At 36.7% G+C, this 26,583-nt stretch overlaps 2 protein-coding genes across 2 annotated transcripts in view; one reads left to right on the top strand and one right to left on the bottom strand.

Annotated features, from left to right (window-relative positions):
- Positions 1-26,583, top strand: part of DLG2 (discs large MAGUK scaffold protein 2) — a 2,099,601-nt gene that overhangs the window by 476,553 nt on the left and 1,596,465 nt on the right. The gene's annotated exons all lie outside the window — the stretch shown is intronic.
- Positions 1,041-13,132, bottom strand: LOC109383237 (ubiquitin-60S ribosomal protein L40-like). The gene is made up of 3 exons (XM_019643470.1): positions 13,111-13,132; positions 1,431-1,565; positions 1,041-1,342 (listed from the first exon to the last, which is right to left on the bottom strand). Exons 1-3 carry the CDS (start codon positions 13,130-13,132, stop codon positions 1,041-1,043), a joined length of 459 nt encoding a protein of 152 aa, XP_019499015.1.

A 26,583-nucleotide genomic window follows, 5' to 3' on the forward strand; every position in this document is an offset into this window, starting at 1 on the left:
TGGCAGACCTTGATCTCAAGTCCGTGACACATGAAATTGTTGAAATTTGGGGCACATTCGGTGCCTGTGCCACTTGTCAAAATATTTCGGGATGTCATCTCCAGGTGGGTGAAAAAAAATTGGAAAGTTAATTGGCTATTTCCTGACTGAAGCCTGGAAAGGGAACTCCTCAGGAAGTGCTTCCCGGCATGTACCCATTTTCAGATATCAGTCATTTTTAATTAAAGCTGTTTTGATCTCATATGGCATATTTAATCACCAGTTCTCTGACTAGTCAGTCAAGACAAACCCATGTTGTCTCTTACCAGAGCCAGGAAAGACACTGTGATTTCTTCGTGTGTTGAATGGAATCCTAAATCTTTGCAAGGCGTCTAAGCTCTTTGAGATTCAGGCTGTATCTTATTCATTCGTGTCTCTCCAGTTATACCATATGTTCTTCATGACACATGGTAAACAGTCATTACTACTTTGATGAAATATTGACCAACAGCCCAAATGTATGAATGAATAGATTTATTTACTGGAAGATTGGAGACCACCAGCGGAGGGGTACTCTAAATAAAATTAAGTGGTAAGAGGTGTGGCTTTTCCTATATTCTCCTTGGTGTGATTTTCATTTTACAAATAGCTTGTGACTACATCATCCTTATAATATTAATGCATTACAGGTAAGGCCCCTTGACTAAAACACCTAATGATGCTTTCATTCTCAGAGATAGCCACTATTACCAGGTTGGTATGTGTTCTCTCAAACCTTGGTTTTTGCACGTCAGCGCATTGATGAGTAGACATTAGTGGGCCTACTTCCCCAAAGCATTTCTCTCTAGGCTTATTTGTTCATTTGTTTCTTCATTAATTAATCAGATTCATATATATACATATATGTACACACTACAGTTTTGTGTGTTTAACTTGTTTAAATAATGGCATAGTCTATTGGGATATTTTTTTGATGTTTTATTTTTCACTCAATGTGTTTTGAGATATTTCCATGTAAACACGGTTGGGTTTACTATATTATTATTATATTATTATTATTATTAGTTTTTATCTTTTTTCAACAAAAGGGAAACTGTATCGAAGCCCAGGGCCAAGAGGTTTGGGCAGAGGCCACCATGTGGGCCCGGGAGGTGGTGGAAGGGCCTTCCATATTTGACTTTATTCTTGGGGCATAGGTGGTTGGTGTGGCCAGACTTCTTAGGGCAGTTGACAGCACGGGGATTCAGGCGAGCGTAACACTTGTGGCAGGTCATCTTGTCGCGGTGGTACTTCTGGGCGAGCTGGCGGAGGGAAGTCTCAATGATGCCACCCCGCAGACGAAGCACCAAGTGCAGAGTGGACTCTTCCTGGATATTACCGTCTGAGAGAGCGCGGCGATCCTCCGGCTGCTTGCCGGCAAAAAACAGATGCTGCTGGACAGGTGGGGATGCCCTGCTTGTCTTGGATTTTAGCTTCGACATTCTCAGTGGTATCACTGGGCTCGACATCGAGTGTGATGGCCTTGCCTGCCAGGGTCTGCACAAAGATCTGCCTCTCCGGGTCTGCTGGGGAGGCTGCTCCGCCACCTCGTTGAAAACAAAGAGCTACATTATTTTGACTGAATCTATTCTATTCTAGTAACACAGCCATACCACACTTTACCTATTTCCTATTTAAAGATTTGGATTTCTTTAAGTTTTCACAGATTCAAGGAATAATGCAATCAACATCCTTAGACACACATCCTTACGTATTTGGATTAGTCTTTTTATACCTAGAACGAGAATTGTTAGGTTCCTGAGTATTTACATTTAAACTTTTCAGAGAGAATACCCAAGTTACCCTGTGAAGTAGCTTTACCAATTTACATTCTCACTAACAGTGTGAAACAATATTATTTCCTCATACCTTTGCCACTATTTTATGTTATAAAAAATTTTAATTTTTGCACATCTGATTAGATAAAGTGACATCCATGTTAGGTTTATTTTGCATATCTCAGGTCACTCCTTGTGTGTAAGGTTGAACATCCTCATGCATTTATTGCCTACTTCTATTTTCTCTTCCTTATGTTGCCTGTCTCCCTTTCTAGTTCTAACTTGATAAACAATGGAAAGTGGGGTATGGTAACCTCAGTGAGGGTTAATTAGGCTTAATCTACCTTCAGTTAGAGCCTACTTCCACAAGGCATTTCTCTCTAGGCTTATTTGTTCATTTGTTGCTTCATTCATTAATCAGGTTCAAACTGAGGACATACTATGTGTCAAGCATGTACTGGCTCTGGGGATATGATAGCGAGCAACCGTGGTTTCTCCACTCAAAGCTACAATTAGAGGATAATATCTGCCAGTGGCTCAAGCCCCTTCTGACATTCCATTAGCATTTATCACAGCATAATCACTAGCTTTTGCAAACCTATATTTGCTTTTTTCACTTTTCTGCAAAAGAAGACTCGATGTCCAATATTCTTCTATCATTAACAGAAATGTCCTTCTGTTTGTGGCCCAAGGTTGTTCAGAAATATGTATGTAGGATGAATCCTTTGTTAGTAGCTAAGTTCCCAGCTACTGTGAAGCTACAAAATAAAAGGAAGGGGTGGTTACATATCTCATAATTCTAGCCTGTGTCCTTATGGGATTAGTTTCTACCCTGCTAATCATGCATAAGGCAAGCAGTTACTTCCTGATTTTAGGCACCTGCTGATTCACTGGCAGAGTGTTTCAAATGGGTGCTGCACAAAGGCTTGGAAAGTGGTGAAAGCATTCTTTTTTTTTTTTTAAGATTTTATTGGGGAATTGGGGGGAGGGGTACAGCATTGGGGAATCAGAGGAGGGGAACAGACAGGTAGACAAATTGCTGTTTTTGTTCTTCTGTCTAGTTGTGAAGGATGTTGCTTCACTGGCCCATGTTGGTATGATCATTGTGCTGTTCCTGGGTGAGGCAGATCAGTCGCCGGTCATTGGTCGGCTGTTCACAGCAGCTCACAGCAGCTCACACCGGTTTCCGGCCACTCACGCTGGCTGCCAGCCACTCACGTAGCTCACGGCAGCCCACTGCAGCCCCGCTGCAGCCTACGCTGATGCCGGCGACTCACAGCAGCCCAGCTCGGTTGAGCTGTTGTTCATCATCTTAGCTGTAGAAGGCAAGCATCACTGGCCCTCATGTGGGATGTGAACTGGGGCCCTGTTGCTCAGAGCTGGTGCTCCCAAGTGAGCTCTTAACCAGCTGAGCCACTCGGCTGGCCCGAAAGCATTCTTGATAATTAAAGTGTTCAAACCTAAAGGGACCCAAAGATCCAACTTCCTAAAACGTCACCAAGAATATTCTGTGCCAGAAAGACTTAATGTAGCATTTAGCTTAGTCCCACTGATGTTTATTGAATGCCATGTTGCATATCAGAGCATGGACAGGAGATATGACTCAAAGCGGATTTACAAGTGGTGCTAGTGGGAGGCAGAAAGCAAACAGATCAAAATGGATATAAAGACAAGAACAAAATGTCCACTACCACCATTCATGATCAGGAACTCTGGTAAGAGTTTTTTCTGCATTTACTGGTGTGATCATGGTGACTTTGTAAGGTGGATATTGATATTCCAATTTTCCAGTTGAGAAAAATGAACTTGAAAAAGGTTAAGAACTTGCTAAAGGATATATAGCTACTCAATGTCTAAATGAGCTTTTAATGCAGGTCCACTTGGTTTCATTGCCTGGCTTCTTCCTCTGGGCCATTGCTGGTGAAGCTGAAAGTCTGCCATTGATGCCACCATTAGAGAGGAGACAAGGGGCTCCTTGGAGTGACCTGGCAGAGAATTCCTTATGTTTTCACAGTGCTGTGTCCTCTAAGGCTGTGACCCCACACAGGATGTGGAAGAAGGGGTTCAAGGACCTGTCTGCAGTCTTCATGAATATATCAATTATTGATCCATGTTATATTAATAATGCAAAGGGAAATAAATCACTTTTTCAATTTAGAAAGAAATATGTTTACTTCATACAGCTATGATAAATTTGTTTTTCTGGCCACCTTCACTCCTTATGTTTTAGTAGAAGAATACAAGTGTTAGTATCTAATAAGTATCTTTGTTTTCATTCCAAAAGGAAAAAAAACACTCTAATTTTTGACATTCATTTGAAATGAATGTTCTCATTTTGAATGCATTAGGCTGTTGATTGTTCTGTGCCCTAATGGGACATGAGACCTTTGTGACCAGTCATCCAGAATATCTGTAGATACTATCAAATGATGAAATGTCATGTATATGAATGGCTGATCAATTTTCTTAGCTAAATTTGTACATGACATTTACTGATATGTTGCTAAGGAAAACCACTGGCAACATAGAGACTTTGATCTTTGCAACAGTGTGTCTATTAAAAGCATGGACTTTGGAATTCCACAGACTTGCGTTTGTATTCTGCCTCTTCTATGAGCTAGTACAAATCACTTAATATCACCAAACCTTAATTTCCTCATTGCAAAATGCGATGATATTTCGAGCTATTTCATAGGCTACTGTGAGGTTTAAATGAAGTAATACATATAGATAATTGTAGATAGAGCCCTTGGCAAGAAGGCTATACTCAGTACATGTTAGCCATTATTATTATTATTATTATTTAAGAAATTAACTAAAGAGTAGTGTTTCTTAAAATATAGTCACTAAAGTCCCTGTGCCAGGATTCGTAGAATATTTGTCCACAAATTTAGATTCATGAGTGCCAGTCAAACCTCTTGATTCAGAATTTCTTTGAGGGGAAGGTGAGCATAGAATTTGTACAGTAGCACTCATTCATAGAGCCCACGCCCAACAATGTTTGAGAACCATGGCCACAGGCAGAGTGGGGAAGGTGGTGATGCCTTATGCTTTGGTTCAGCCCCATTTATGAGTGACTGTCATATGCCAGGACCTGCCATAGACACAATTGAATTGAATGAGAAGGCCCATTTTGTAAATTAAAATACAAGAGAACAGTCACTCTTGTTTCTATAGCAGGTACAGTTGTCACTCTGGGGACAATGAGCTGAAGAGGGAATGTAGATAATTGTACAACATGTTTTATTGGAAATTCACAAATGCTTGCATATCCATCTTTGAGTGATATAGGGATGCTAAAGTTAAATGCCTTCCCACTCCGTATTTTGTTCTGGCATGGACATAATTGTGTGGAAAGGTAATTTTCATCTGTTTGGTGGAATTGCATAAACACAGGGCAGGATGACTTTCGTTTCTTTTTAGAAATGAAATTTTAGAGAAACATTTTCCATTTCTATATAAAGGAGAGAGATTTAAGGAGAGTTAACGCAATGCTTTGGCTTCAAGGCTTAGTCCAGTCTATTCCAATCACAGGAAATTCTAGAACTTAAATTGCTTTTGAAACTAGACTTTAAGGCATGTTTCTTCCCTAGAGTGCCTGATTTTTTCAAGTTACAAAGATCAGTTTTTTCTGTTTGAAAAAAATATCTGAGTTTTTTCCCTGTAGTAGAGACACACAGTAAAATTTTCAACTGTTGACTTTCATATAATTTGTAACAATGATTTGGCATGTCCATGAATGTCATCAATGAAGCATTGGCACATTTTCAGAGAAGGTAAGTTTTGGATCCCATAAGAACAAGATGCATCCAATTCTTGAGATGTCTGTCATCTTGTCACTTTCGAATAACAGTTACATTTATTTGTCATGTTACTATCTGTAAAGTAATTTTCCACACATCACATTTGGTCTTCATAATAGTTATTTTAATTGATTCACAGTCAAGTTTGCTTTACCTTTGGGACATTTTGCCTGGCCTGGCTTGAAGTCAACCTGTAAAACCAGGGTAATTCCCACCCCAGTGCCTATATAATTCTAATAGGCATTATTATTTTTTTTTATATTCCCACCTTGGGCTGTGATAGACCATGAAGGTCTATTTTCCAAGTCTGGAAATATGGCATTAGGAGAGATGAAGTTAAGAATGTAGCAGATTCCTGCCCTCAATGGCTGAGTGACTAATGTGCTAAACAGTGTTCTGAAAGCTTGATACAGATTAACTCATTTAAACCAATGCAACAAATATGTGCATTAGGTATTATTATGGCCATTTTACAAATAAGGACACTAAGTCACAGAGAAATCAGGTAATTTACCCCAAATCACACTGCTAAAACACGGGAGTGCTAAGGTTTGATCTCAGGCAGACAGGCTCCGGGTTCCATGCTCTTATCTGCTTTTTGTGGTCCTCTTCAACCTGGTTTTGAAGGAAGACAATTTCCCAGGAACCCAAATACCAACATGAAAATAAAACATGATAACACTGTGAAAAATTTCACAAAACAAAAGCCGTAAGTGCTGTGAGACTTTAGACGAGGGAAAACAGCTTGGACAAGACCAGTCACAGTGGGCTCGTGGAAGAGGTGGGAGAGGATCTGTCCCCTGGAGGATGAAGAGGGAGCAATTATACACAGCACAGTAGGGTGCAGGGAAGGAGTGCCATCTTTGTAGTAAAACTGACCTGGGTTCAATTTCCAGCTCCTAAGCGTAGCTACGGGATCTTTGGCAAATAGCCTCCGTTTTCTCATCTACAAAATATTAATGATAGTACCTATCCTACAGATTTATTTTTAGATGGAAAGGTGGAGGATGGCAAGATGGGCTGGATACTGGAGGGTGGCAGGCACAACAATTGGGAAAGCAGGAATGCTTATAGAATGATTTGAGAGAAGTTAAATCACCCGACCTATGGAAGAGATAGGATTTATATGGGAAAAATGAGAGAGAGAGAGAGAGAGAGAGAGAGAGAGAGAGAGATTGAGATTTAAAAACCTAATTTGGGATTAGAGAGCAGTAGGACTCTTTTAATGACTGTGCTGCCTAAGAGTTTAGGTTTCAGTAGACATCCCTGGTTAACCCGGCATGTGGAGGATGTAACCTGTCTCTGCCTCAGTTTTCTCATCTAGAAAATGAGCACTGAGTAAAATGACATGTGTACAACTTTCAGCCTAGTGTGTAACACATACTTAATGGTGAATTAATGTATCATACATTAATATTACAATCAGTGGTAGCAGCATTCAGCAGGAAAAATTATTTGTCCAATGGAGTTAAAAAATAAAAATGCTGTTTTTTTAATAAACTGCTATCATTCTACAGGCAGCCGTGGCTGAAGATAGAAATTCAAAGGCAGACATTAGAACTGATCGTTGAAGCTATGATTATGAATGGATTTTTATGAATCAGATCAGTCAAAATATTTACCTATCTAGTTAACAGTGTTGGAAGAAAAATAATAATTATACTTTGTTAAGTTCTGTGATACTAGTGTGTTACTGTTTTGGTACCATATTTTCAAAGAGTGACAGGTGACAAATTAAGGTGTATCCTGGAGACTGACAATCAGGAAATGGGAACTAGGTCCCATGAAGTAAAGGAGCCACAGAATGAATGTGAGTATTTATCCTGAAGACATACGGGTATACTTAGGGCTGTCGTGTGGAAGAGGGGGTACATTTATTCTCCATGTCACAGACGACAAGAGGATGGAACATGCTAGGTTTGTTTTCAGTGTGAGGGACAACTTCTTTAACAAATTGTAACCTTCTTAACTGGTCACATTCTAGGTGAATCAGTATGAACACATCTTAAAATGCTGGTTCCAGGCAACTCCCTTTGTGAATAGGAGGGCTGAGTGACTTACAACATCCCTGTGAAGCCTACAGTGTTATGCCTGTGCCGGCTTTTAGGCTTATTACATGGAATGATGAGGGAGAGAGTATTTCTAAAGTAGCTCAACAAGCTTTTGGAAAAGATAAAAAGCAGAAAGTGGAAAAAAAAGATATTCTAATATTTTCCATGGAGACAGTGACTGGAGTGGTTTCATGAAGCCAGGAAGAGGAAAATGGTGAGAAAATATGTGGAGAACCATAGGCTGTTTGTGAGCACTTTCAGAAAGAAAAAAGATGGTGGTTTGGAAGAAGAATTGTTCATAAGCATGACTTGGGCATAAGTGGGAGTAGGGGTAAGGCTATACTGTCATGAAGCTAGGAGAGGGCAAATATCCAGCTGAATTTCATGATGGTTTACCACTGTTTCTAACTTGGAAGCTACCTGTGGAGGAGGTAACGTAGCAGAATAAAGAACAGCCCCACTTCACCTATTTATTCAGTAACTACCAAAATGCCAAACATGACACAGAAGGCTCACTCCATGTGTGTGTGTGTGTGTCTCTCTCTCTTTGTCCATATACACTGGGGGTACCAAAAAAATATACACACATTTTAATAGATGTTATCTATGCTTAAGCAGTGGTTCGCCATAATTGGAAGTGCCTGGATGCTGATGGTAACCACTTTGAGCAACTCTTGTAATTGCAGAAGTCAAATGTGACTTGTGTTCATCTTTTGTTATCAGTATATATTGAGTGTTACAATTAATGCCGTTTTTTTCCTTTCTTAAAATGTGTATACATTTTTTTGGCACCCTCCACACACACACACACACACACACACACACACACACGTACATATACATCTATGTTTAACTAGTTTCATTAATCCTAATATCAATTTTGAGAGGAGGATATTGCCTATGTTTTACTGATCAAGAAACAGGCTCTCTAAAGTAGTCGTTTGCTCAGATTCACATAAATTCATAAGTAGATGCTGATGGTGTCCAGATGTTGGTCTGCCTAATGCCAAAACAGCATGTTCTCCTAAGGAAACTGGAAATTTGGATTGTGGAATGTTGTTTAAAAATCCTGAGATTGTTGTTGCAAATTGTACAACTTTGGGTAAGTCACTGAGTTAACTGGATCTCAGTACCTTTCTCTATGAAATGATGAAAAGACATTTGCCCTGCCTGTGGTTTTCTATGGAAGCAGAGATGAGAAGTTCCCAAGCCCAGAGCCATCAGGGTTATTTTAAACAAGAGAGAGATATGATCCAATTTGCATTTTACATAGATCTGCTAGATTGTGTGCAAGATATATTTGAGGGAACCTAAGATAGGCCCAGAGAGAGCCTTTAAGAAGCAATCCTCTTGATAATAAATAATATGCTATCCTAGTGCAGTGGCATAAGAGATAGAGAGTAGAGGACATACTTTAAGAAATATTAGTATAGTGTTTCTTCACTATCTTTCCATGATCACACTCCTCCCCCCACCCCAGGAGACCAGGAGACTCTTTAGACATTTTAGTCCTAACCAACCTCCTGCCTAATGAAATTTTAATATCATAGAGATACTGAATATACTGAATATATATTTTTGTACAGTATGTATATCTGTGTTTTATACAGAAAATATTTTTTCACTCTCTGTATTAGTCAGGGTGTGGAGGGAGGGAGGGAGGGAGGGAGGGAGAGAGAGAGAGAGAGAGAGAGAGAGAGAGAGAGAGAGAGAGAGATTGATTTTATAGAATTTGTTCAGGAGATTATTGCGGGGGGGCTAGCAAGTCTGAAATTTGTCAGGCAGGCCAGCAGGCTGGAGGCTCAGGAAGAATCTCTGTGTTGCTGCCTGGAGGCAGAATTCTTTCTTTAGCCTTTGCTCTTAAGGCCTTCAATGTATTGGGTTATGCCTACACATTATGAAGTGTAATTCGTTTTACTTAAATGCAGCCAACTATACATATTAATCATTAAAAAAATACCTTCATAGCAACATTTAGATTAGTGTTTGACCAAACACCTGGCAACATAGCCTAGCCGAGTTGACATATAAGATTAGCCATCACTCCCCTTCTCCCCAAGAACCAATTTTCACTCCCCTGGGATTGATATCACCCCTGCTGAGAATACATGATTTAAGAGCTAACATAGCAGGGGGTACTGTAGATTAGATTAATTTATTGGTTGGCTATATGGGGCAAGGCACAGAGAGGCAGAAAACTTGATTTCCAGATTTCTAACTTGAGTAACTAAGCAGATGGTGGTGCCTTTCACTGAAACAGGAAAAGCAGGGGGGGAAAAAGAGTAATTTTGATGTGCTATAGGATAGGATTTATATACAACTGTGTGTGCATTTTACAGTGCTATTTCAGCATATTCATTCATAAGGCTCTTTATCTGCTTATACCTAGAATTGAATAAAATTTATTAGAAAATCTCTTGAAAAGATAGAATTCTTTTAATATCAGTGATGGCATAATTTCCTCCCTTTCAGCATGCAGGCCTGAGAGACGACATATTTGTAATCATTTTCCTGGTTGTACTATAACCTTACTACCTCAATACATGCAATAGAACATTATATGTTGAGGATAAAAGTGTTAATTGTGTGACATTTGGTTCATCCTTACATTTGTCTTGTTAACAAACATACTTATGGACTGAGTCACTGTGTGCCTCCTATATGTATCACTTTTCATTTTGCCTTTCTTCCCAACTAATTGTGGGCTTATGAAAAAAGTAAGTGACAGTTAAGTCAGCAAACATCTACATCTAAAATAATCTTATTTGTCTCTACAGAACCATGATGAGTGCCTTGGACATCATAGGTGCTTAATAAATGTCTTTTTTTTTTTGTTAAAGTGAAGGTTGTGATACAATTCAGTATAAGTTCTTCTATAAGTACCACAAATCATTGCTTCTTATCAAATTACTTTTTATAGATTTATAAAGCAGTGGGGATTACTTTCGTTCCATAGCCTAGATTTTATATTTCATTCAAGAAAGAATGGAAAAAGCTCATTTAACTGCTGACAAGTTAGAGGGACATAGCCTCTTGGTACTAATGTTTGTTGTTTATAACTTAAAACTATTTGTTTGGTAGAAACACATTTTCCAAGCTGATAATTATAGTCTTTAAAAATTATTTTAGCCATAAGGTCTACAATTTTTCAATGTGATAGTCTCATTATGTATGGAATCTAAATGTAGTATGAAGGCACTAAAATAAAATCAAATTTTCAGAATTTCCACAAAGTACCGTGAACTCCGTGTAAAATTGAATTATTGCTGCATCACTGGATATTGGGAAAATGGAAAAAGGGTGCATATTTTGTAATAATTACAGAAACCATAAGCAGTGGACTAGAGGACGGTTTGGGGTTAATCATTGCAATAGGCCAGGTTCCCCAAAAAATAGTCCCCAAAACTCTGAGATTTGTATGAAAAAGTTTATTAGGGACCAACCAGGGAGGGGTGAGGGACCCAGAATTAGGCAAAGAGAGTTGAACGAAGACTCAGTTATAACAGAGGCCTCCACTGATCCTACGGGGAGCTCTGGAGCTGGACCAGCTCTTTTTTTATTTATTAAATTTATTGAGGTGGCATTGATAAGTAAAAGTATATAGGTTTCAGGTGTACAATTGTGTAATACATCATCTGTATATCACATTGTGTGTTCACCACCCAGAGTCAGTTCTCCTTCCATCACCATATATTTGACCCCTTTTTCTCTCTTGTCACTGAAGCGAGGTGTGCTGAGTTTTTTCACCACGACATTAACCAGTCATTGGATGCAGGTTGCACGGACAGGCGAAGGAGTTTTGGTCAAGGCAGGTTCCTGGAGAGAGGCACTCAGCTGTGAACCTCAGCAGCTAACACTCTTCTCAACTTGGGGGGATGAGTGTGTTGATCCTGAATTGCCTATAAATTCTGAATGTAAGATTTTGTGAAGTTATCACTATTTTAGTACCTTAGTACTACACTTAGAATTTTCAATTAACTATGACCTGATGCCTTGATTAAAATACCTATTTGTTAATTTGAGGTATCAATAAGTGTATTTCATGATGTGTTATTCCACTTCTATTCCCACTCCCATACCTGCCGGCAGCCATTTAAAACATTTTTAAAACAGTTTTATACTGCTATAGCTGTATTATTAGAGTCCTTGTTGTTCTGTTATATTGGTAACTCAGATCAGAAGCCTCTGTTGTGATAAGAGTATTAACTCTCAAACTTCTGGTCTCAAATATTTCAAAGGCAGGTTCATGTACGATGTCCCTTTTACTTTATCAGATATGACCCTTCAGTTAATTTAGTGACATATAACTTTCAAAGCACTCATTTCTATTACATTATTAGATCTCTGTGAGGTAATAGTTAAGGTCATGGATTTGCATATAAAACAAACATGATTTAAAAGTCTTTCCTTGCCCCTAACAGGCCATATGATCTTGGGCAAGCTCTTATCTTCTCTGGGTCTCAGATTTTTCATTGTTCTGTAATATTACTTATCTCATAGAGATAAAATATTTAACACAGAGTTTAAACATAATAGGCTATCTATAAAAGGTGCCTGTTATTATCACTTCCACAATCCTGTGTAGTGAGTAAGGTAGAAACCATTAGCCCCAATATGTGGATGCATGATTAAAGGTAGGAAATACTATTTAAATACAAAATATTTTAATGTAGAATTGTATAGCTGGGATTCAATAATCAAACCCTAACTAAACCTAAGTTGTTCCTTACATTTTGTAATTGTTGCATTGATACAGATTTTCGTCCATAAATAATGAACTTGGCCTTTCTTCATGGTGTAAAAGAGCCTCATCCTATTTTCTGAATTGCTCAGAGAGCACCATAAGTAGAGTCTGAACCCTGTTTCATTTTTGGTAGCCAAACTGAAAAAGGCATAATTTCAGGTTTTATCACTACCACTAGTTACTATACGATAGCCACCAAAGTGACCCCTCTTTTTACTAGTTATGCTTATCCTCACATCTGCTTGCACTAACCTCAAATCCTGCAGCTCGGTCATCCAGTGCCAGATGTGCTGAAATGGGCTGGGGGGAATTTCACAGTCACGTGATATGTCAGGAGCAAAGTGACTGAAGTATTGGAGCACTCGCCTGAGGAAGAGATTATAAGAAGGGATGAATTGAAATGACTTCCTGAGAGCAAAACTATTGGGAAAGTTAATGGGGCTGATACCTAGTCATTTCATGTTTTAGCTTTATTACATTTTGATCCACTGAAACAAAAATGAGGAAAATACAATATAGAAATGTCAGCTAACGATAGAATTTGTAGCTCACAATTGTTCAGGTTTTGACCAGGAGGATTCATTTGAGTGAAGTTTGAAATTATACATGTGTTCCTAGGAAGAACAAACAAACAAAAAAATAGAATATTTGTATCTTAACCATCAGCTTTTCCTTTGGGAGGAAATACTAAATTTCATCAGTTTTCACTGACTTACTCTGTTGAGGCTTGACTGACATGCTGCCCTTCAAACAATATGACACTTGCCTCCTGAGAGTGATGTCCTCAGAAGCAGGACATTGGTTACTGGGGTCAAAAAATAAGTTGCTAATTTTGTTTTTGTAGCTAATCTAGGCCAAGTAGTGTATGTGCAAAAGCATAGCAAAATAATTCAAATAATGTGTATTCAGCCTCCAAATTATTTGTAGAAAAAGGATGCTGTTACAGAAGGAGACGAGTCACAATGCCCCAGACAGAAATTTCAATTAAGAAAAAAAAAAGCACTGGCAACAAAAGCAAAATAGATAAGTGAGACTACTTAAAACTAAACTAAAGTTAAACTAAAAAGCTGCTACACAAAAAAGGAAACAATGAACAGAGTACAAAAGCAACCTAAAGAATGGGGAAAAAAATATTTGTAAACCATATATCTGCTAAAGGGTTAATATCCAAAATATTAAAAGAATTTCTACAAGTCAATAGCCAAAAATCAAATAACCTAATGATTAAAAAAATAGGCAAAAGATTTGAATACACCTCTCTCTAAAGAAGACATACAAATGGCCAACAAGTATATGAAAAGAAGTTCAACATCACTAATCCTCAGGGAAATGCAAATCAAAACCATAATGAGATACCACTTCACACCTGTTAGGCTAGACATTATAACAAAACAAAACAAAACAAAAACCCCAGGAAATAATACGCATTGGTGAGGATGTGGAGAAGTAGGAACCTTTGTGCACTGCTGGTGGGGATGTAAAATGGCACAGCCACTATGGAAAACAGTATGAAGGTTCCTTCAAAAATTAAAAGTAGAACTACCATATGATGCAGCAATCCCACTTTGGGTATTTATCCAAAATAATTGAAGTCAGAATCTCTATGTGATATGTGCACCCCCATGTTCATTGCAACATTATTCACAATAACCAAGAGATGGAAACAACCTAAATGTCCGTGGATGGATGAATGGATAAAGATTATATAACATTTTCATATAATGGGAAATCATTCAGCCATAAAAAAGAAGGAAATTCTGTCATGCTACAAAATCGATGAAACTTGAAGATATTATGCTACATGAAATAGGCCAGTCACAGAAGAACGCGTACCACATGATTCCACTTATATTACGTTCTCAAGTAGTCAAATTTATCAAAGCACAAAATAGAATGATGGTTGCCAGGGACTAAGGGGAGGAAGAAATGGGGAGTTATTGTTCAATGGGTATCAACTTTCAATCATATAAGATGAAAAATTTATAGAGATCTGCTGTACAACCTTGTGCTTAGAGTTAACAATACTGTACCATACACTTTAAAATGTGTTAATAAGGTAGATCTCATGTCGTGTGTTTTTTACCTGAATTTTTATAAACATTACCATGTGCTACTATTTATTTACTTATTCATCCAATTGTATATTTTTAAATTGAAGTAAAATTTAAATACAGAAAAACACACAAAGAATATATCTTCTCCTTCCATCACTGTATATTCAACTGACTCTGGGTGGTGAACACCCAATGCAATAGATAGATGATATATTATAGAATTGTACATTTGAAGCCTATATAATTTTACTAACCAATGTCACCCCAATAAATTTAATAAATTTTTTAAAAGCCTATATCTTGATGAATTTTCACAAAGTGAATACAGTCACTCATATCTGGAAATAAATATAATCAGCAAAACAAAACCCTTCACTGTGCTCTCTCTCTGTTCATTAGCATCCATACTGCAAAAGTAACCACCATCCTGACATCTATTGCTTTGGGTTAGTTTTGCCTGTCTTTGAAATTTATATAAATGGGATGACACTATAATATTTCCTGCCTTCTTTCACTCAGCATCATGTTAGTGAGATTTATGCTGTTGCATGTTGGAGCAATTTGTCCTTTCTCACTTCTATGTTATAATCCGTTGTATAAATACACTACACTATTCATTCTGCTTTTGATAGATATCATTTGCTTCCCATTTTCAGGCTATCTGACTAAATCTGCTAAGAAAATTTTTGTCAAGTTTTGCTGTGTGTTTAGTTGTACAACTAGGAGTGGAATTGCTAGATCTTAGAATATACATATGCTTAGCTGTAGTAGAAAATTTGTGAAGTTTTCCAAAGTGGTTATGTAAATGTATACCCCCACCAGCAATATATGTTAGTTCCAGTTACTCTATAGTTTTTCAGTAGCTACTTTGATGGGTATGTAATAATATTGTGGTTTCAATTTTGTATTTCTCTGATGGCTAATGAGCTTGAGAGTGTTTTCATGTTAATCGGTCTGAGTTTTCTTTCTTTTATCTTATTGATTTATATGCATTCTGAATAGGAGTTCTATTTTGGATATATGTATTGCAAATATTTCCCCCCCCCCTTTTTTTTGCTTGTATTTTCCATTGTCTAATGATGCTTTTTGAACAAAAGTTCTTACTTTTAATTTAGTCCAATTTATCTATCTTTTTTTCTTGTGAAATGATAAAGTCTTTTCTTAGTCCTTTTTAGGGAATCAATGCCTACCCCAGGTTCATAAAAATATTTTTGTATGTACTATTCTAGAACTTGTCATATTCAGAGCTATAATTGACTTGCAGTTGATTTGTGTATAGTGTCCGGTAGACGATCAAAATTCATTTTTTTCCATGTGGATATACAATCCACATTTTTTATTGATAACATGTTTATTGATAACATTATCTTTTCCTTCACATACTGTATAAGTAGGACTATTTTAAACTCTATTCTGTTATCTTGGTTTATTTGTCTATCCTCATGCGAATACAGCACTCTTAAATACTGTATATGAGTATAATAAATTTTAATATCTGATAGTGTAGGTCCTTAAGTTTTATTTTTGTTCATAATTTTCTTGGCTGTTCTTGGGTATTTTCATTTCTATACGCATTTCAGAATCAGTTTGCAATTTTCACAAAATTCCTTTGTGAGATTTTGATTATGAATTGACTGAATCTGTGGAACAACTTGGGAAGAATTTACATATTTAAAACTTTGAACTTATAATTCACCAACATGATATATGTGTGTGTGTATGTATATACATATTTTTTTTCTCATCTAGATGTTCATTAATTTTTTTAATAATATTTTGTAACTGTATAGAGGTCTTGAACATCTTTCATTGTATTTATTCATTGAGATATGATATGTTTTGATGCTATTGTAAATAGTATCTTTTTTTTAACTAAAGTTTATTGGGGTGACAATGGTTAGTAAAGTTACATAGATTTCAGGTGCACAATTCTGTAATACATCATCTATATATCACATTGTGTGTTGACCACCCAGAGTTATTTTTCCTTCCATCACCATATATTTGATCCTATTTACCCTCATCAAAGAGACAAATAGTATCATTTTTAAATTGTATTTTTCAATTATTTGTTGGTGACATATTTAAAGAAATACAATTGATTTTTGTATATTGATGCTGTATACAGAGAACTTGCTAAAGTCACTTATGATATTTGGTCTATAGATTCTTTTAGATTTACTGTGTGTATAACCCAATTGGCGGAGAAAACTGATGGTTTTATTTCCTCTTTTCAATTTCTTAATTGTTCTATTTTTTCTTATTGAACTGATAATACCTCCAGTACAATATTGAACAGAATGATGATGGCTGACTTTCTAATCTTTAGGAAGAATATTTCAATATTTTACATTAATATAATGTCTTTAAAAGGTTTGCAGGCTAAGGTCATTCACTTCTATTCCTTGCTTGCTATGAAGTTTTTAAAAATTTTTATTAAATTTGTTGGTGTGACATTGGTTAGTAAGATTATACAGTTTCAAGTGTAAATGAGTGTTGAATTTTATAAAAAGCATGTTCTACATCTATTCAGATGATCATATGATTTTTTTTCTTTTTAATTTAGTGAATTGCATTGGTTGAATTTTTTTTAAGGTAAAACAACTTGTGTTTCTTAAATAAATCCAATTTGGTCATGAAGTGTTATTTTTTTCATATGTAGCTGTTTTTGGTTTGCTTTCTATATATTTTTTTTTGTTTCTGTGCTAATGAGAAAGATTGGTCTGTAATTTTTTTTGTCATTTCAGTGTCCAAGTTATGCTGGCCTCAAAGTTAGGCTAGAAATGTTTTATCTTTTTCTATTGTCTGGAAGTTTGTTTTAGACTGACATTTATTATTTCTTTAATATTTGGAAGAATTCACCTCTGATATCTTTTGGGCTGGAGATTTCTTTCTAAAACAGGTTTTAAATTAATAATGCAATATATTTATTAGAAATTAGAAAATGCACATTTTCTATTTATTCTTCTGTGAGTTTTGGTAATTTATCACCCTAGGATCCCTCCATTTCAACTAAATTTTTAACATTAATTGGCATTATGTTGTTTATAGTATCAATTGTAAAACCTCCATTTCAACTAAACTATTAACTTTAATTGGCATTATGTTGTTTATAAAATCTTCTGTAAAATCCAAAGTGAAGTTCCACTTTTTATTCTAGATATGTGTAATTTATCTTATTTATTTTCTTAATTAGTCACATTAGGTGGTTATACAATTAATTTAGCATCTTTTGTAATTAACCAACCCTAGATTTTCTTGATTTTTTCAGTTCTACATTTATATGTTATTAACCACTATTGTTTCAATCTTTATTATCTCTTTCCTTTAACTTTAGTTGGGTATTTTTTTTTCCTGCTTTTCCATTTTCCTGAGATAGAAAATTTGCTTTTCAGATTCTTAAAAAATATATGTATTTATAGCTATAAATTTTCTTCTGTGGACTTCTTAGAATAACAATTATTGTTGTGTAATATAACCAATATTCATTTAGACTTATGCACATCTAACCCCTTTTTTTTTGCCTTTTATTCCTTTCCACATTTCTATGCTTCCTTCTAGAATAATTTTCCTTCTCCCTGAAGAACTCTAGCATATCTTTTTTTTTTAAGATTTTTTTATTGGGGAATTGAGGGGATGGGAACAGTGCTGGGGAATTGGGGGAAGGGGAACACACAAGTTGCTGTCGTTTTGTTCTTCAGTCTAGTTGTGGAGGATGTTGCTTCACTGGCCCAAGTTGGCACCATCATTGCGCTCTTCCCGGGCGAGGCAGATCAGTCGGGCTTCTGGATGGCCGCTCACGCTGGCTGCCGGCTACACACGGTAGCCCATGGCAACCCACTGCAGCAGGGGCTGCAGCCTAGCCGTCACCGGCGACTCACGGCAGCCCAGCTCCAGGTTGAGCTGTTGTTCAGCATCTTAGCTGTGGAGGGCAGTGTCACTGGCCCTCATATGTGGGATCCGAACCGGGGCCCTCTGGCGTCCCAAGCCAGCTCTTAACCAACGCGCCACTCGGCCGGCCCCTAGCATATCTTTTAATACATGTCTGCTGGTGCTAGATTCTCTCAGTTTTTGTTTGCTGAAAATATCTTTATTTTGCCTAAATTTTTGAATCAAAAATTTTTTTTGAATCAAATTTTAGAATATAAAATTAAAGTTTGATAGTTCATACTTTAACGATGGCTATGGCTTCCATCATTTTTGAAGAGAAATAAGCTTCCAGTCTTACTGTTGCTCCATTATAATTGATGTCTGCTTTTAAGATTTTCTCTTTGCTGTTTCTTACCAGCAGTTCGAATGTTATGTGCTGTGATGTGTTTTCTTTGTACTTACCCTGCTTGGGATAGATAGGTAGCAATATTTGAATCTGTGACTTTCTGTATTTGGTCAGCTTTGAAAATTGATTAATTATTACATATCATATGATGCTGCTGTCACATTCTCTTTCCTCTCTAATTCTAGAAGTCCATTAACATATACTTAGTTCTTTTCACTATGATCTACATGTGTTTTATAGCATTTAAAAATAATTGTAAATCCCATTTTTCTCTCACTGCTTCATTTGGATTTATTTGTTTTTAAACCTACCTATTAAATTGTTAATCTCACTTATTGAATTTTTTTTTAGTTCTTGAATTGACATTGATTCTTTTTCACTGATCTAATTCTCTGGAGAAATTCTCTATCTTTTCATGTTTTGAAATTAACTTTTAAAGTAAACTTTCTACATTGGTAAACAGATTTAAAATATCTGATGTAAAATAAACTTTCTATTGAAGCACAACATAGATACAGAAAAAGTACCTGTATCGTAGGGGACCATTCATTTCCTTGAACATATCAACCATGTATTTCAAGGGCCATTTCTAATAACTCCAGTGTTTGAATGGATTGTGGGTTCTAGCTTTTATTTTTCCTTTTATTCTTGTTTCTTGGTAAGCTGTTAAGTTTTTATTGAATGACAGCCATTATGTATACATATATGAAAAATTGTAGATAATTTGAGTGACATCATCTTTCCTTAGAAACATTTTACTTTTGTTTCTAACATGCAGATAATCAGGGGCATATCATCACTTAATCCAGTTATGGGGCAGGCTGAATTGAGGACAAAGTTTTCGTTTTTTATGAGGGTGGTCTCTTCAGTTTACCTCCACCCCATCTTTAACCTTAACCATAAGGCTACCCTTAACCCTGAGAAGGGCGTTTCCTATTTCCTCATTGGTGAGCCCTGCAGCTCAATTTTCATCTCCCCAGAATTGTGTGATTTTAGAAGTTCTTGGCTTCTCATAGGCTTCACTCCTCTTAAATTCTTCCTCTCCCTTCCTGCTCTGCTGATGAATTGACTACAGCCTTGAGAGAATAAATAGCACAGGTGTTGGCGCCTCACTTCTCTGTACTTTCCTTCACTGCAGAACCTTGAATCCTCAAATCTTAGCCCCCCTTTCAACCTTGAACTCTAATTTTTGTTTCCCCAGTCTTGTGCGATGGCCAGAGCTTTACTTAGCAGCTGTATTCTGCTCAGCTTTCTGTTTAGCAGCTCAGCCTCTTGCTCTACACTCGTTACACATAGGAAAATGCTTTGAGAAGTGTTGAGCCCACCTCAATAAGTTTTCTTCTCTCAAGGATTCTGGTTCCTCACATAGTGGCTGCCTTGGGGGCTTTTTGAAAACTTCAAACAGTTTTTGATAATCCAGCCTCAGCATGAGGTTTGGAATGTTACAAACTAGTCTGTTATAGAGGAAGTGGAAGTCCTGTCTCCCTTTGTCTCTCTGTCGCTTCCTCTCTGCAATTTTAAAACTATGTCTTGAAGAAGAAAATTTATAATGCAGAAAAGTGTTCATCTATATATATATGATTGTGTCAGTCTGAGGGTCTGTTTGATAGAAGAACATGAGAGTATAATTTGTCCAAAGTCATTTATTCATCTAATTTATGAAAAAAATAGTGTTAGAATCCAGTCCATTGTTCTTTGCAGTTCTAATTACTCTGCTGCCAAATTTAACTTGTTTTCATTTTAATGTAGTTAAGGTCTTCAAATATTTGACAGTCATTAGGGAGATAAATAAATTGCTTCTTTCATTAGTTAATTTTCTATATTTTTGTACTTTCCTCTCAACTTTACCCTCTAAGCAGTGTATATTTTTCTGCTATCTTTTCCCCTACTTGCATTTTCCAGGTCTTAAAAGATTGGTCAGGATTAAGTTTATACTATTTGCCACGCTGTATCTTCACCTCTCTGGATCACCCACCCTGTGAGGCAAACAGTGCAGGTATAACTATGCTTATGTGACAAATAAGCCAAATTAGTCTTAAAGAGGGGACACAGTTTTTCCAAGTTAGCAGAGCCTGTATTGCAGTCCGGACCTCTTGCTTGGGTGTTTGTTTCCCCCACTACTAAAGCAGATGGCAACTCACCAAGCCTTATGGGTATCATGGATCAGCAGGATTGTATGGCATCTCACTGATAATTTAGCCTGATTCTGTTCATTTACAAAATGCAAACTGAGGCCATAGATGTGACGTGGCTTCTGCAGAGTCACACTGCTAGATCGTCACTGCATTTGTATAAGAATTCCGGGCCCAGGTGCATGCCTTCACTTTTGATGAGAAGGAAGGTAAACTAGAACAGAGGACAATGTAGAAAAAAACTTTAAAAGCACCATGTGGTGGAATCAATAGGGCTGAATAGGATGTAATTCAGAGTAATACATAAATTGATTCAAGAAGCGCTTTCCATAAAGACGAGTTATTCTGAGCTACAAAGGAACTGCACACAAGACCACACAGTGAAGGCAGATTGTTGGAGTTCCATTCACCTGCCAGGTCATAGACACTGAAGCACAGGCATTTTTCAGGTCACTTTCTTTCTTTTTTTTTTTTTAAGCTGAGCCATCCTGCCACCTATTGGCAGCTCAGTGGCCACTCAGCTTGGGTCGGGCATCGAACCGCATCTTAACCAACTGAGCCACTCGGCCGGCCCTCTCAGGTCACTTTCAATGTTGTGATGATACGAGCTCCCAAATTGATCATATAATGAGAAAACTTAATAACTTTCTTTTTTAAAGTTGCTCATAGCAACATAAAAGTTAAGATGCAAAGATGTGCTGCTTGGCAAGCAATTTGCATACCAGTAAATATTAGTTTCTCGAGTTTTTTATATCAGTGATTATACTGCTAAATCACTTTAACAACTGTTAAGTAATTTAAAATAAGACATTCACCAGTACTTCTTATAAGTTAATTGTCAAATTTCCTTTCTGCTTATTTGATTAAAATGAACATATATGATCCACACGTTTAAAAGTATATAAGAAGTATGGCTTCTTATGTAAGCCCATATTCCTTTTTAAAATTGCTTGTTTTGTCACTTAAAATTTAAGTCCTTTATGAGTTTTAAGTTCAAAAAAAGAGATTACCTTGATTTCAAAGACACTTTGGGGTCTTTTTGTTATGTCAGCTTAGCTCTTACCCTAATTAAAATAATATCAAAAAGCCAATCTTTTAAAAAGGCTGTGAATAGATGAAGCTGGGTATTGTAGTCAGTAGATGGGAGCCGGAAGAAAATTAGAAATAAGGGTGGGAAAGTAACCTCAAACAATGAAGGAACTCAACAACATATAGCATGTGTTTTCTTTGACACTGCAAATACATAAGACACCTGAAAAAAAAAAAGAAAAAGAAAAAAGAAACTAAAGACAACCATTTCGGGGGTAGTAAGACTTTGTTTTTCTATTAAGGAATGTGATTTTCATAAGCAGAAATGGACTGTGAACTCCTAAGGACTATGTTTGTTCATTTTTTCATTCATTCTCATGCTCATCTGATTTTTATCACTTTGGAACCTTCATTATACCTGTTTGGACTTTATAATGACATTTTCAACATTAGGGAACATTCTCTTTCCTTTTCTTGCATATTGATTTTCAGTCCTAGAGCAAATATACTCAGCCTTTTCTTCTTGATTCAGGAGAGCAATTTTCTAACTATTCTTTCTGAAATTTCTCCTGCTGAGCAGTGTCTCTAACTGTTGTAGCATAAATTATTTATAATTTTAAATATATTGCTTATTAACCATTTTGATTGATAACATATAGCACAGAAGCTATTGAGTTCTCAAACCACACTCAAAAAGCATGATTTACCAGGTGGTTTGTGGGAATACGAACACTTATTGGGTGCCTATTAGGTGCCAGTTCTCACCTGGGTACTTTCACATACAATATATTCTTTACTCTTACCATACACTATGAGGAAAACATGATTAGCATGATTTTAAAGAATTTAAGGATTGGGGTGATTAGCATGATTTTAAAGAATTTAAAGATTGAGGAGGCCAGTTAGCTCAGTTGGTTAAGAGTGTAGTGCTCATAACACCAAGGTTGCCTGTTCGATCCCTGCATGGGCCACTGAAGCTGTGCCCCCGCCCATCCCCCCCCAACTAGATTGAAACAACTACTTGATCTGGAGCTGCTAAGTCCTGGAAAAACACTGTTCCTCCCCCCAAAAAATAACAAAATAAAAAAAAATAAAAAAATATAATTTGAAGATTAGCTTGATTTTTAAAATCTTAGAAAACCAAGATTTAGAATGACTAACCAAGGTTAGGCAGCTAGTAAATTTTGGGATTAGAATTTGAACCTAGGTCTAATTTTTTAGCCACACCTTTCCACAATTCCAGGCTATAAAAATATTCAATCTGTTCAATTGTCTTGCACACCTTCTAATAGTCATGTGTCTTGTAATATTTTTTTAATGTCTTTATTTTTTGCTGGAACAAGAGTAGAGTGTCATGTCTGTTTTGTTAATTATTGTGTTCCTAGCCCTTAGCACAGTGCTTGGCATGTAGTTAAACCTGTATACAGCTTATAAGATGGGTGAACTGATTGATTTAATACATGAACTCATATATTTTTAATTTACTGCACTTTATTTTATAGGGGAATTTATATAGTATACAGAGGGTGCCAAAAAAATGTATACACATTTTAAAAAAGGAAAAAACTGTATTAAAATTGTAATAATATGTACCGGCAACAAAAGATGAATGCAAGTCAGATTTGACTTCTGCAATTACAAGAGGTGTTCAAAGTGGTTACCATCAGCATCCAGACACTTCTGATTACAGCGAACTACTGCTTGAGCAACGTTGACCAAAGTGTCCACTTGTATACATTTTTTTGGCACCCCTGGTATGTATCTACAAGTTTGGGTAATTTGATAAGTTGTCAGGCAGATTCCTTCCTCAGGAATGCTAATGGTCTGTTTTCTTGCAGAGTTAGAAATAGATACCTCTGGTTTTACTGCAAATATTTCTTCCAGTAGAGTTAAGACAATATTGCTGGACTGAAACTGGTAACGAAGTGATGATTATATGTCACTATGTCCTAACATCCAGTTAAAGTTCTGAGGTATTATTGACAAGCCAGAAACAGCTCTCTTCATTTACCTGCAAAATGTGGAAATAATGGGAACTTAATGTATTTTGCCTTCTTTAAGAAGCACGACAGTGCTTCAGACTTGATGACTTTGAAAATCTGTTGTTCTTCGCGGTGCACTGGTGCTTGGCTGCCTCAGTTCATCATTGTGGCATTAATGATGCCACTAGTGGCTTGAGGCTTTAACTGGGTACTTGGGCCCAGCTACACAGTAAAAGGGAAATCTATTAACATTACAATAATGCTAATACTGGGCACAGAGGCTTAATGCCACTAAACCACAAGCTTATTGGAATAAATAGAAAAAGCTTGAGTAAGTTTTAGAGATTTAGACATGATTGAAATCCAGAGGGAAATTGATGATCAGGTTTGACATAAAAATGTATTAGGGGCATAACATAACACATTATTTCATGTGTCTACTGTTTGTTAAACATCGTTGATTCCTTTTTTTTAACTATATTCCTTTTGTATCATGTTGATTTTTTACATTTTTTATTCTTTTATTAGTTTCAGTTGTACAAAACACTGTAATAGTTAGACATTTACACCCTCACAAAGTGATAACCCCCGTCCCCAATCTACTACCCCTCTGACATCATATATAGCTGTTACAATTCTATTGACTCTATTCCTTATGCTGTACTGCACATCCTGTGACTATATATATATATATATATATATATATATATATATATATATATATAAAATTATAGTTGACATTTAATATTATTNTATATATATATATATATATATATATATATATATAAAATTATAGTTGACATTTAATATTATTCAGCTTCAGCTTCAGGTGTACAGCGCAGTGGTCAGGCACCTACACCGTCCATGAGATGGTTTCCCTAAGAAGACGTGTCCATCAGATAATAATCTCACTTACATATGGAATCTAAAAAACTGAATAAATGAGCAAGCTAAACAGGAATAGACTTGGAGATATAGAGGAAAAGCTGATGGTTGCTAGTTGGGAGCGGGATGGGGATGAGGGAGAAGGGGAAGGTATTAGAAAGCACAAATTGGTAGTCACAATATCACCATGGGCATATGAAAGGCAGTTTGGGGAATATAATCAATAAAGTTGTAAAGATTTTGATTCCTTCTTATACAAGCTTTCTCTGAGAGGAGGGCTCACAAAACACGTTTCTGACCAACAGTGAGGCAACATTAAACCAAACTCTACCCACTGCCTTCAGGAAATGTTTGAAGCCCGTGGTGAGGTGTGGAATGAGAAGGCTTTGGAAATGTCTTCTTGCTTCTTGTTTCTCTCTCTCTGCATTTTTTGGTAGTGAAACTTTAATCTCAGCATTCTCTCGGGAGGTTCCTTTGACTTGAGAAAGGTTGAGGGTATAAGTAAGGTGTAAAGAAAGGAAAGACAAAGCCTTGTTCCTAAGGCTCAGTGCTGTTTTCTGCTTTTGGAAAAGGGGTGTTTTGATGATTTTTTTCTGTGTGATTCAGCCCACATGACCCGAGTAAGAGTGCACACAGGGATTTAGGGTAGAGCTCTATGAAAAAGGGTTTTAAATGTGCATATTTAATCCCTTCTATGTTCCCAATAAAGACGTCCTAAACCTTTTTACCCTCAGTCCAGACAATGTATGTGTGCCATGTACGTGTGTGTGTGCGCGTGCGTGAGATGGCATAGTGGGTCACTTCTCTCTTCCTGGGAAGGATGAAATTGCTGAAAGATCCTCTCTTATCTGCTGAAATTGAAGCCTTGTGGGCACTCATGATTGGGAAGACTGCACCTCTAGGCCAGGTGAGGTGGGACCCCCAACAACTCCTGATGGGTAGACGTTCCCACCACAGGTGTGCAGGTTCACACTGGAGGAATTTTTAGAAAGGTGATGAGAAATATATGGCACTATGTTGGATATTAGTCAATTACTGACCTTTTTTTTTTTTTTGGCCTTGTTATAATCTTTTGTTTAACTATAATCCTTTGATACAACTAGCTTTACCTCACCTTTTATTCCCCTTAAGGTCTGGGTTACAAACCTTATGTCTCTTTACATAGGGTAAAATCTTTGTTGAAACTGTTTACACTCTGGGGACTTGGTGGGTGCTTAAACTACTGATGGTGAAAATTCTTTTTGTTTTTTCTTTCTTTTCTTTAAAAAAATATCCCCAATGTTGAACACAGTCTCCCTGGCCTATTTGTAGCTACTTCCCCCAGTTTTCATAATAAATAAACCAAAGCATAGCCTTCCTGGAGGATTTTTCTTTGTTACATTAGTGTGTGTAGAATTATGACTTTTTATGTATATAAATCCTATTTCTATCGGCAAGGGCGAGGGGGCTTCTTTTCATGGCTATAGGTAGCTTGAATGATTAGTGATTTGTTTTTTTGTCATTGAGGTATAATTGACATAGAACATTATGTTAGTTACAGGAGTACAACATAATGATTCGATATTTGTATACATTGCAAAATAATCACCAGAATAAGCCTTGTTAACATCCATCATCATATATTGTTACAATAAACATTTTTTTCTCTTCTCATGAGGACTTTTAAGATCTTTCTTAGCAACTTTCAAATATTACCTGTAGCCAACACACTGCACGCTACATCTCCATGATTTAGGTATTTTATAAGTGGAAGTTTATACCTTCCCACCCTCTTCGCCCATTTCGCTTACCCCCCACTCCCTGCCTCTGACAACTACCAATCTGTTCCCTG

Source organism: Hipposideros armiger, unplaced genomic scaffold (assembly GCF_001890085.2).
Source record: "Hipposideros armiger isolate ML-2016 unplaced genomic scaffold, ASM189008v1 scaffold_79, whole genome shotgun sequence".
NCBI classification, from domain to species: domain Eukaryota; kingdom Metazoa; phylum Chordata; class Mammalia; order Chiroptera; family Hipposideridae; genus Hipposideros; species Hipposideros armiger.

Coding starts and splice junctions, on each gene's coding strand:
- LOC109383237 (XM_019643470.1), bottom strand. CDS start 13,132: ATGTCAGTCAAGCCTCAACAGA. Junction 1,566..13,110: donor GTCAGTCAAGCCTCAACAGA/GTAAGTCAGTGA, acceptor GTTTTCAACGAG/GTGGCGGAGCAGCCTCCCCA. Junction 1,343..1,430: donor TAAAATCCAAGACAAGCAGG/GCATCCCCACCT, acceptor ATATCCAGGAAG/AGTCCACTCTGCACTTGGTG.